A 12,493-nucleotide genomic window follows, 5' to 3' on the forward strand; every position below is an offset into this window, starting at 1 on the left:
GGACGGTCCAACGCGTACCCCTCCTCTCCAGGGGACATCCGAGGATCGGGGTCCCACGGTAAGTGGCACACCCCCATCCCCTTACACATGGGTTTAGTTCCTTGATTTGAATTGGGTAGAGTAGGATTTCAAACGCATCTAAGTACTGGTTGTAATGATAACCTACCAAACTCTTTTGCATGGGGTAAGCATGTCCTGAGGACAGATCTGCTTCTTTAGCTGTCTTTTGATTTTCTTGTTTGTTTTTCTTTTCTAAAACCATTTTATCAAACCATCTCACCACCTTGTTGGCTTTGGCTGTCTGACATTTGGAAAGCAGTCACTAATGACTGAATCCTATTTAATCCTTAAATTCATTCCAGTGGTATTTGTTTCCACAGCCTACTGCACACAGCTCACAGTTGTTTACCCAGGAACTTTTTTGCATAGGTGAAAAGAATAGTTTTGCAGCCAATCATGACAATTTCTACTGTACACTTTTGTAAACTTCTTACAACAGAAATATTCATGGGAAGGTAACTCTCAAACCAGTTATGCCCGTAAAACTGCAAATCCTATACTGGCTCATTTATAGCTTTAATAGTTTACATAAGACTGATGAGAGGCAAGGAATTTTTGTGGTAGCTGTATATTTGAGAGAGCTGTCAGACAAGGTTCCCAGCACAAAGTGCCATTCTTCAGATCACTTTGTGGTGGAACTTTGCACCTGACAACTTGTCCAATATCTCTCCCAACTATACAGTTGATCCAAAAAAGATATCAGACAAACAAAAAAAAATCACTCCATACACCGTTATCATCATGGCTATAAATGTCACTTATAATGCTGAGATGGTTCCAACTTTATTTTTTCAGTAACATATATTCGTGGAGCAGTATCCCATTTAACAAAATTATTTTAACAAGGAGCAGTTCAATGGGCAATGATAATGAAATATTCGTTTAAATGAGATAATAACATTTAGATGTCAGTCCTGATGTCAGTCTGTATGATAATTAAAAAGCGTAAGGTGCTTTTCCAGGACAGAAGAGACTAAATCTTTTGTTCAGTTCAACATTGCCTTTATGACTAGATTAGCTTCTAAAGTTAAATGTGTTGTGTGAACTTTTGCATACAGTGCTATACCTTAAATTTGAAAAAAGGTACAAGAGAGATAGAAGATAAAGTTAACTTCTATTGATCAAGAGGAAATAAACCATCAGATGAGTTATGGAAACTGCAAAGACTTATGGACCTTTCTGAAACATACAATACTTTGGGCTTTACTGATCTCTAAGATTTAAGTAATTTATGGCATGTGAGCTCTTTTCATGCTTTTTTTTCTAGCTCTCACATATTAATCTTGTAATATCTGGTGTATCTGCAAATTATGAACAATACTCTGACTTTAGAGATGCACTCCTTTACTATTAGCACTCTCAGTATCTGTGTCTGGGTAATTTCAAGAAATTTAAATCAGAGATTGTTTGATAATCATGTGGGCTAATTAGGAGAATGGTCTGGAACCTCAAATGTACCATTATGATGTTTACTTAGCAATGACATGGGCTGTTAAAAATCAGACTGCCACTTATAGAATGGGAACTGTAAAACCAGAGGATAAAGATCCCATTAGGGTCTTGGTCTGCTTGGGGACTGCCACATTTCCTGGGTAAACATGATGTAACACAGCAAGCTCATGCACAAGGTGGTGGAATCGCCATCCTTGGAGTTGTTCAAAAGAAGGCTGGATAAGCACCTTGTTAAACTAGTTTGAGTTTTTTAAGCTCCTGTCTATGGCAGGGGACTAGACTTGATGATTTTACATGCTCCTTCCAGTCCACTGACTCTATGACTCTATGGCTCTAAAATAATCCAATTCTTCAATTCTTCTCAATTCTACAGCCCACCTTCAGAAAATGTCCTTACCTCGAAATGTTCACAGATATTGCGGGAGCTTGTTCCTTTGCTGCTGTTGTCTGGAAGGATTACAATTTGGATAAATTCAATTTCTAATACAGTTACAACATCACTACCTCTCAGAGTTTCTGTCTGTTCAAATGTTGCGCTACTTTAGGGTTGGTTCTTGGACATAATACATAATCTGAGTGTATAAGAGGGAACCCACACCACTGATAATGAGAGCTAGGAATGTTTTTCTCAATGTTTCATGCCATTGCATTAAGGCTGAAAGCTTTACAGGTGACTCAGTTGTAAGGTTTTTACTTTCTGTGTAGGATTCTGCAGACTAGAAAGGAAGGCCACAAGCAGACAGAGACACTCCATTTAGACCAGAGGGCTTGAGTGTTCTCTAGCCTATGGCAGGGCTCTTAAACTCATCTGGCCCAACTGCTGCAAGACCAGTCTATGCAAGACCACCCGCTACACCAGATCCAGAGTCAGTGGTGCTTGATCCAGCTGGTTCAGGACTCCGCTTCTCATGGCACCTGCTCTAGCTAGATCAGGACATGAGGTTCACATGGTGTCCGGTCCAGCTGGTCCAGAGAGGACTCCGTGTTCAGCACAAATCCCAGACTGGCCGAAGTGGGTATTACATATGGCTCAGTCCTGAACTAGGCAAAGCAAGGACCAGCTCTGGCATGAGGGGGACCCAGAGGTTCCTACCACCCTCCCCACATGCCTCTAGGCAGTCCAGGACTGTGCTGCGTACAGCATCCCCTTCAGGACCCATGCTGCACTTGGCATCCACTCCAAACCAGCTGGATTGTCTAGCTCGTGTACCAGACCAGCTGGAGAGGGTGCCAGGGATGTTGGATCCAGCATGTGAGGGGAAGGCCATGAACTGCCAGACCAGGAGCTGGACGATATGGCTCCACAGGCTGAATTCGTACCATGTTTGACACCCCTGGCGTAGGGGTTACTCATCTTCTGACTGAATCGAAGAAAAAATTCAATCTGGCTCCTTTTCAACTAGCTGCCATAGGAAGTTTCTGGATATCATTTATAAGTACTTGTGTTTGTTATGGTAGCCCCTAAGGACCAACCCAGAATAGGGCCTAATTCTGCCAGGTAATATACAAATATATGGTATCAGGTAGCACTTAGCTTAACCCTTACAATCCAAATAACTATTTTTTGTGTTGCTGTACTGGCAGTTGAAAATCTTGAAATCTGTCAAGCTTGGTCAGATCATTAGAAGGCAGACACATGGTTGCCACCTAAAATGTATGCTATTCCAGTATTGTTTTGTCAAGTTTCTAAAAAGCCACACACACATATAGAACAGATTCTTCCAACTTGAGAAATACATGATTCAGGAGACTGATAGATGTAAGCAATGCATTTCATAGTTGTCATGGAATCTACTTCCTTTGGCTTGACACACTAAAAAGTGAACAAAGCGATCCTGAATAACAGCCAGCATAGTTAGCCTGAGGACACAAAAACATCTGACACCAGAGAAAATTCAGAGTATTGCTGCATTGAAAACCTGAACTATTATTGAGAACCTATAACTACTGTACATCTACTTATACAGTAGATGCACTGTACAAGGTGGAGGACTTGTGGTTTAAGTTTTATTTATGTGACAGACACCCTGAACAACATATTTACCTGCATGCACACGTACCCATTCCCCAAAAATCAACCCCTTAGAACTGGGATGCACGTCTTAAGTGGGGAAGCTGAATTTGCCCAGAATAGAAGCACCTTGCTTTGATTCATGATCCACCTGGCAGCAGCAGTGACATTTTTAGTCAGGCAGCTAAGGGAATCAGTTGACTTAATGGCTTGTTGTTCTTCATTCCAGACATATTAATGATTGTCTCTCCTTTTTATTGTCTTGTTGTTTCACAAATGAAGCTAACCTTTCTTCTGGCAATTCTTTTGTCTGTTGTCTGCTCCTTGTCTCTCTTCTTCATTTTCACAGCTCTGGAGACTCTTAGCTCTTTTCAAAATTGTAGATCCAACTGTGGAAACCAGTCTTCAGCAGCAGCTAGGGTTTCAGCTTTTCTTTAAGCAAGAGAGGGTGAGTGAGCTGAATATTAGGCTCTGACCCTGCTTTATACAGCCATAAGTCTGGAATAATCTTTTTTTTCCATTCTGTCTTCCCAGAGACAAAGTGTGTGTTGTATTTAGGGAGGAGGCATGTGGTGTGTGAGAAAATAGTCTTTTTGTGTGCTCCATGTAAAATCAGCATGTGGAGAGAAAATAATTTTTTTATTGATTTATATATATAAGCAAGGAGATCCTCTGTTTTGGGTACATTCTGTGCATCTAATTTTTATAATACACCTGCCTGCTGATATACGGAAGAAAACTCTTGTCCACAGCAGATATAACAATAGTCTCCAACCTAAAACTTGCCTACTGCTCATATTTCTGAGAGGAAAGGTCTGAAGAGTCGATTAACAAGGTGCACAGAGTAGCGTGTTTGTAATCGCTGTTCATGTTGAATTCTGAGTGTTCTTCCTAAAAAACAGATAGATTGGGAAAACAAATAAAATGGGAAATTATATAAAATCAATCATGTACAATTGACAGAGCAGAAATTAGTGTGACAAGTGCTAGCTAGCCTTTATTATTTCTATGCTATTTATACAAGTTGCTGGTTTTAAATTGAATTTAAAACTAAGTTCATTGCCACAAGTCAGTGTAGTACCCACTGAAGTTAGCTACAGGTGCTCAATAATTGTTCACGTACCTAATTTTAAGTTGTTCAGGTTCAATGTTTTGGCCCTACTATCTTAATTTAGTTACAGCTCCCATTCAGGCCAGTGAGTTATGGTGGGTTCAGGATCTTAAGCCCCTTACCCAAGAATGTGATTTTAAATGAGCATACCGTTGTAGCCCCAGGTACCCTAGTCATTGTTTGCACAAGCCCCAGATGATCTGGGTGGAGTTTCATGTGAAAAGGGCAAAGCAAATATGAAATCACAACTCAAATAGAGTTAATTGATTTTTGCATTAGTTATTTGAATAGGTATTACTCAGTTTCAGCTATTTTGACTTCCTTGTAGTAGTTCTGCTGATGCTGATTTAAATTACCATTCATATATGAATGTTTTTGCTTTGGGTATATTCAAAAAACACAAACTCAGATACAGCAACACAAGAAATAACTAGTGTTCCCACATGTTATCAGACAGAGGAATTTGTTTTACTCGGTGGAGTAGAGCCCGTAAATTAATTCTTCCCAGTTTGGAAGGGCAACACCAGGCCTTAAGCAGTAAGTACCCTACCCCAATCTTTTAGCAGTGCATAGCTCCTGAGTGGCTACCAGCATGAGCTAGGTCTGCCTGATGAGACAGTGTGAGATGCAGTACAGCATTTCAGGTACCTAAAATGGGTCTGAGGCAGAATTTATGAGCCTAAGTCCCTAGAAGCAACCTAGAAGCCTTGTACTTCCACAGCTGAAGAACCTATTAGGCATCCAAGGTTCTTTGGGTAAATCCAGTATCTTTTATTAGACCAACTGCAATAGTTGGAAAAAAATCTTCTTTCTAAGCTTTCAGGTACAAACACCCTTCTTGAGGCTGAGGAAGTGTCTGCAGATGTTCTGAGCTCTTCCTGGATGAGATAGAACAGAATAGAAGCCAGAGGACTGTATGCAGGAATACCAGTCAGTGAAAATGCAGATTGAGGCAGTCAGTGGTTAAGAAACAGGTAGGTAGGGGGTAGACTTGGTAATAATAACATGCAGCTGGTAAATAGTAGAGAGGTAGTCTGGGGAATCAGATGTTAGGCAGCTTATAGTGTGCCATAAAGCCAATGTCCATATTTAGTCCATGTTTTTTTGTATCCAGTAGGTTGATGGAGTGAAGTTTGTAGGCTGGTCTGCAAAAGGTATTTTGTAAATTCCCTTTGAGGATTAGAACTGAGAGATCGGAGAGAGATTGGTTGTCTTGTGAGAAATGTGCCCCTACAGGTAACTGGGTAGTTTTGTCTTTGATAGATTTTCAGTGTGAGTTTGTTCTGGTATGTAGTTGATGTTTGGTATCTCATACATATTTTCCATCCAGGCATTTAGTGCACTGGATAAGATATATGGCATTTCTGGAGGTGCAGGTGTAAGATTCAGTAATGTTAATGGTTCTGTTGTGGGGTGTGGTTATTGTGAAGGTGGAGAAAATGTGTTGGCAGGTTTTACATTTCCTATTCAGTGACCATATTTTGGTTCAGAGAGTTCCCAAGGAATCTAAACCGTGACTTCTGAACTCTGAAGAAGTGCCGTAGGCTGAGTAGCTAGGTGTCTAATTACCACCAAATGTGTCACGATCCAGCTAAGCTCTGCCTAAGTCTGCAGCGGGACATCCCTGAGTCAGGTGGATAAGCTGTAGAAATTACTGGGATCTCAGCATTTCTTATTGTCTAGGACTAGATGCTTCCTGCTCAGCATGTGGCTTTTTGTGGATTAGCTTTTAGAGGTGATTCACAAAATCTGTGAATCACCTCTAATCTTTCGTTGTCTATAAAGAAAAATTAGTCATCTACCTCATTTTTTAAAATTACCCTCCTGGGTCCAGTCACCTAATTTTAATGAATTACAAAGTATAAATCTCATTTCAGGTCACTGTCTGAAAGGCAGGAGTAGACTCATAAATCTCTGTATCTATCCCTCCTAGGGGGCAAAGATTATCAAGGGTTATTGCAGTTACAGCTGCATACAGATAAATGTCAGGATATACAGTAGAATCAGGAAATCAGAAGAAAAGATACTACCAGTGAAAGCATGAAATATGGAGCGTAAATTGGCTTCTCCAATTTAACCTCTTTCAAATCATCACACTCTGGAATATGTGCCACTGTGACCTACAATGAAATCTAGCCATGGACAGGTGTTATATCTGTAGTGCTAAATATACCTTTGGAGTCCTACAAAAGCAAGCATTCAGCACCACAAAGATGGTAAATGTGCTACAGAATATTAACACTTTCAAAGAGCAGCTTCCCATCAGCGCTCATTACACATAGGACCTGTAGTAATCTACAGCCATCCTCTCCTCCGGCCCCTTTCCAAAGGTGAGAGAGTGCCTGCTCCCTTATAGCCCACCCAGCTACACCATGCCACTCCATAACAGCAGTTGATGGGGCTGCCAGGAGTAGTGACCACTGATTGGGCAGGGGGACCAATCAGCAGTTGCCACCAGAGGGGCTGATGCCAACTTGATGTAGCCACAGCTGAGAGGGAGCCTGTGTTTTGTGGGATGGGGGGAACAAAGAAGACCCCTGTTGCCCGTGGCTGGAGTCACCTTTGCAGCTGCTTTGTGTCTCTCCAGCCAGAGGTCTTGAACAACTATATGATGCATAGTGCTAAATTTCTGTAGTGCTGCAAAGTACTGATACCTTTTGTAGCACTACAAATGAACTCTTGTCCATACCTGTAATGTCGTCTCCATCGTGGTGTCTGAGCACCTAACTGCAAATGGGTATAGTCCTCCAATCTCATCTTGTATGCTCCCTGACCTAGCAATACTAGCTACCCGCTCCATTTCCCCATCACACACTCATCATTTTCGCTTTAAACTGAAACAGGGGTGCTGGGTGTTTATGTGAAGGGTGCTGCTCATAGCCAAATTATAGACAGTCATAATCATTTTACTTACATTAATCTACTCATTTGTACCAGGTCAGTGGGTGGTTTATGTTACTTCTCTTGCATTTGACAGAATTCATATTTTGCAGCAATTACAGTGCTATAAGCAGCTCTGAATTAGAATGGCTTTGGATGTTTCTTCATTATCCAACTGACATTCTGCATGGAATCTAAGAAACAGAGAGTTAGAAAAGCTACATGTTTAAGAGGACAGTTTTAGAAAATGTCAGGATATTTTTGTCATCCTTGTATAAATTATTAAATTAAATGTCTTACCTGAGGTATCCAGACTTTCAGAAAGAGGGAATGGTGCCTTATATGCTGTCAAGAACTTGATTTCTTTTTTAATTGCCTCTTATAAGATTCTGTGACAGTCAGTGTCCAAAAACTTCATACAAATATTCCTATAGCTCCTATCTATTATAAGGTTTCACGCTTGCTGCTTCCTATTATAGTTTCTGAGTATCTCCAATGTCAAGTCTATAGCAGTAGTGAAGTCCCCCATGGACTTTGTGAAGTCAGTGGCTTCCCTCTCTCTTTAGTGTAAAATCTCTGCTTGGGATGTGGCTATAGTTTCGTTTGTTTCTTTGATGTTTTTGTTTTATTTTGTTTGCTTGTTGATTTTGTGGATTGGGGCATTTTCAGTAAGTGAGATGGTAGATGGTGGTGAATGTACAGTTTGTTTTCATGGTAGAGTAGCTTTCTCAAAAAGGAAAGTTTTGCAGTGTTACCTAGGCATTCCTAGTCTGGATTTCCCTGATCTCTTCTGCAGGTCTGTTCCATACAGCTGTATAAATTCTGCATGCACACTTTTAACAGCTGCTTTGACATTTGGAATCCATTGTAGACAGAGAAAATGATGTTTTTCCACTCTCTATTTTCTTGTTTCAGAACATCTTGTTGTGCTTGTGACTTGGGCTTGATACTAATCCCCCACATCTAGTAGACACAGGGTGCATTCACACGTCGCCCTACATGATGTAGTGATCATGTGAGTCTGCACATGATCAGCAGCTACTTGACTATAGCAGCGCACACTCACTATTTTAGCACACTGCTATGGTGAGCAGCAAAAACTACCTGTGCACCATGTGCAGGATGCAGTACAGGAGTTACTTCGCCGTGCCAGAAGGAAGTACTAAATCACAGCTCAGTAACAACGTCACCATAGGAATGTGTAGACGTGCCCACAGGCTGGTAAACAGTGCGGATTTGACTCAGTCTTCCAGAGGACCCATGGGAGTCTCACTTCAGTGTATATGCTACTGTTTAGAGCAGCTGGAACTGAATAGAACTATTCCAGTGTAACTACTGCAGTATCTTCTGGGAGCAGACAGAGGAGCTGAAAAGCCTGTGTTGTTTGTGGCACATTATACTTAAAATGTTTTCAGCAAAGATATAGGACCTTTAGCATTGCCTCCTCTAGCTCACTGCTTGCCTCATACAGTACAATCAGTATAGCATCATTGATGTTGATGTGTTACAGATTTTTGTATTGCTATACAGTTTAGATATTGCCAGGTGGCATGGGAGTTTTGACAGCTGTGTTTTGGCTCCTGGGAAAAAGTAGGCAGCGGGTTTTGTTTAGATACCCAGGAAGCCTTTGAGTCTTTGGTATTGGGGTGAAGATGAATCTACTTTACTCTTGCCCTATGGGTAGGAATGGAGATGACACGGTATCTGAATGAGATGGAGGCATCCTTTGTTCTCACCACCAGTAAACATTGGCAGCAACTACATGCTACTATTGCTGCCCATTCAAATATTTGTCTGTATACTAAATAGCCCAACAGCTGGATTTTCCACTGAACTGATGAACAGTAAATTACTTAGGAATGTTGATTTTAAGTTGTCATAATTAGATTTCTGAATTGCATCTATTTAAAAACAGCATTAATTCACATTTCTCTTAGCCATTGTTTCATGGTATCTGCAGATCAAGGAATATACATGTCTTTTATGATCCATTCCTTTTTTCTTTTTTTGTTGGTTTCCTTTGCAGGAATCAGGGGGTAGATACTTCATTTTATTCACTGTGAAATCTTCAGTTCTAGAACACATTTGCTTTACTTGTTTCCTGCAAATACAAGCTAGCTTCTAAATGAAAAAATAATTGTGTAGCTATTCATGTACTGCTTCCAATCCTAAAATTCCAGGATCCAATACTCAGTTAAAGGCACTAGTGCACACACTGCTCAATGCTAGGAGTGAACACATAGGACATAATGGTTCTCTAAGCTTTTAATATAAAAAATATTCCTACTCTTTTATTCCAACTATTACAGTCTTTCAGGTATTCAGTTAAAAGTTATTGGTATTTTTTTTCTTTTAGTGCTAAAGTTTCTTCCCTCTCATCACCAATTCTTCTAGGAGCTCCGATTGGCAGGTTATTTAACCAAACTGACAATGGTACCAGTAGGGATGTTGCACAGACTGCTGAACTTACTGCTGCCTTTAAGTTCACAGAGTGAACTTCTTTCTGTTCTGGATTCAATCAGTGATAAGTATTCAGATGGCATTATTGAAAGTGACAAAAATACAGAGGAATCTGGCAGCTGTAGAAAGAGGTAAGCATGTGAATTTTCTTCTGAGAAGTAACAAATGGAAGTTATTACATTCAAGGAATAGTCTATCTGGACAACAGCAGTGATAACAAAAGAACAAGCAGATGAGTAGTTTCCTTGCTAAAATGTTCTTTGAAGGGAAATAAAAACCCTGTGTGAAATAGCAAATTTTTTATCTATATCAAGATCATTTCAAATATCTTAGCAATAATCTGCCTAAGTTTGGGAAAGGAAAAATGTGATGTATGGACTTCACAGTTATAGTAAATGACTTTGTTTTGCAATATTTTCTTTCCATATTTTTACTTATTGCAGCCTTTTTTATTTTACGTTTATTGGCTTCAAATGCATTTAGTTATCAACAATGTTTCTTTTCACTGTTGATATTGGTAAATTTAGACTAAGTGTGAAGGCAGTAAGTATTGTAAAAAATAATAGGCCTCTGGCAGATGTTACTTCTATCAAGCAATGGGCAGTTCAGTAAAAACTATCACACTATGGCTAAGTATAGACATTCCAAAAGCCCGAGCCTGAATTGATTTGAGCTTTGCAGGTTAATCTAACCTGTGTAGATTGAACTGGCAAGCAAGTGAATAGACATTCACTTTTGATTCTAGAAATTCAGCTACATTCTTGCAATGGCTCAGGGCAGAAGCTGGGGGTACTAGAGCAAGCCCTCCCTTCCCTTCTGCAGTGGCCAGGCAGTAGGGAAACAGAGCGGAAGGAGGGGGTATGGCCAGGCCCTGGCAGGCCTGAGTATGAATGGGAAGGGATTTAACCCCCCACCCTGGCCTACAGGGACCCCAGATGTGGTGTGCCTGGAGGGGAGCAGGCAAGGAGCGCTTACCAGGCTTTGGAGGCAGGAGGGGTTTATTCTCCCCTCTTCCCCCTGCCCTGACCCCAACCATGGTCTGCCTCACTGGAGCAAAGCAGCCCCTGCTGGAGCAGCAATTGTGGAGGGACCCTGAAAGGGGTTGTGCTACCATGGCCTGACAAACCCCAGCTGGGTTCCCCCAAGGAGGGAGGACTAAACCCCCTTCCTTTGCCTCCAAGGACCACACCATTGCCTCTGAAGTGGGGAAGGGCCCTGACAGGGGCTGCTGCACCCCAGCCAGGCAAACCCCATCTGGGGCCCCATGGAAAGAGGGGAGGGAGGGGAGAATAAACTCCCTTCCTGCCTGCTTCACCTTAGGAGTCCATGTCAGCCAGCAGCTGGCCACACTCCCACCCCTGCTTCTGGAGAGGCAAGGGGAGGCGGGACCCTGACAGGGACTGCTCTGTCCCAGCGAGGCAGACCCCAGCTGGGATCCCATGTGGGGAGAGGACAAGGAGAGGGGAATAAATCCCCTCCCTGCCCCTTTGCCTTAGGGGGGCAGTGCCAGGCTGGCCTCATTCCCACCCCCACTGTAGCTAGAGAACAGAGGGGTGGGACCAGCCCTGCTCTCTGAAGCAGGCAGCACAGCCCAGCCCAGCCCAGGGCTGAAAAGCATGCTCTCCTTTAAACTCTCATTTAACTTAAACCAGGAAGGGGTCTTATGGACAGAAGTTCCATAAACCGGTTTGATCCCAATCTGTTAAATCTGATACTATTTTCAACCAGGTTTATCTTAAACTAGTTTTGACCATTTTGAAACTGGTTTATGTGCGCTGAACTTTTGTTCTTTTACACATTTAAACCAGTTTCTGATCACTTAAACCAGTTTATGTGTAACTTCTGTCCCTAGCGCATGTGACCAGTTTCACATTCAAAAGGGAAGCTGTCGGGGGGAGCATTTGGAAACCTGCTCTGCCAGTGTTGCCAGCAAGGAGAGCTCCTAGCAGGGGCTGTCATCCCTGTCTGCAGTTGTGCTGAGACTAAGAGATCAGCTGGGCTCCCCCTGGATGAACAAGATACTCCTCCAACCCTTGTGCATATCTGGGGAAACTCTGTGAAGGGCAGGGGGCAGGAGTGGCAGGGCTCAAAGTTCTCTCCCCCATCTCTCTCTGTGTCAGTCAAGTAAAGCATGTCACTTGAGTGTTGATTTATACTTTCAGTTTCGAAGAGAAGTGCTAATGGCTTCGTAAAGCATCAACCTTGAATGCTAGTTGAAGAAAGAGAGGATAGGCAGTGAGTCATGATATCATCCAACAGCCACGCCCCCGCTCCCTCGAAGCCCCCCAGACACACCCCCAGCAGCCGCGGAGCCCCCTGCCGACCCCCAACACTGCTGGAGGAAAGCAGGGCTCATCGTGGGAAGAGGTTAACCCTTCTCTGACTAGGAGGAGGCAGCTGCCTGGAGCCCAGCCGGGTCAAGCCCCCGCCCAGGCCCCTACTTGGCCCAGCCCCCCAGGGAGAGAGAAAGATAGGAGGGGGTACTCACCAGTCCCCCTCCAGTAGGACAGGGCCCCCCA

General features: G+C 42.4%; 1 protein-coding gene across 2 annotated transcripts in view; it reads left to right on the forward strand.

The window, feature by feature from the left end:
* EVC2 (EvC ciliary complex subunit 2) overlaps window positions 1–12,493 on the forward strand; it is a 175,676-nt gene that overhangs the window by 159,036 nt on the left and 4,147 nt on the right. For both annotated transcript variants that reach the window (XM_019553168.1, XM_019553167.1), the window contains exon 19: window positions 9,909–10,105. In XM_019553168.1, the coding sequence (XP_019408713.1) occupies window positions 9,909–10,105 (197 nt within the window). The remainder of the gene's footprint in view (window positions 1–9,908; window positions 10,106–12,493) is intronic.

The sequence above is a fragment of the Crocodylus porosus genome, unplaced genomic scaffold (assembly GCF_001723895.1).
Source record: "Crocodylus porosus isolate Cpor-Errol unplaced genomic scaffold, CroPor_comp1, whole genome shotgun sequence".
Taxonomy (NCBI): Eukaryota; Metazoa; Chordata; order Crocodylia; family Crocodylidae; genus Crocodylus; species Crocodylus porosus.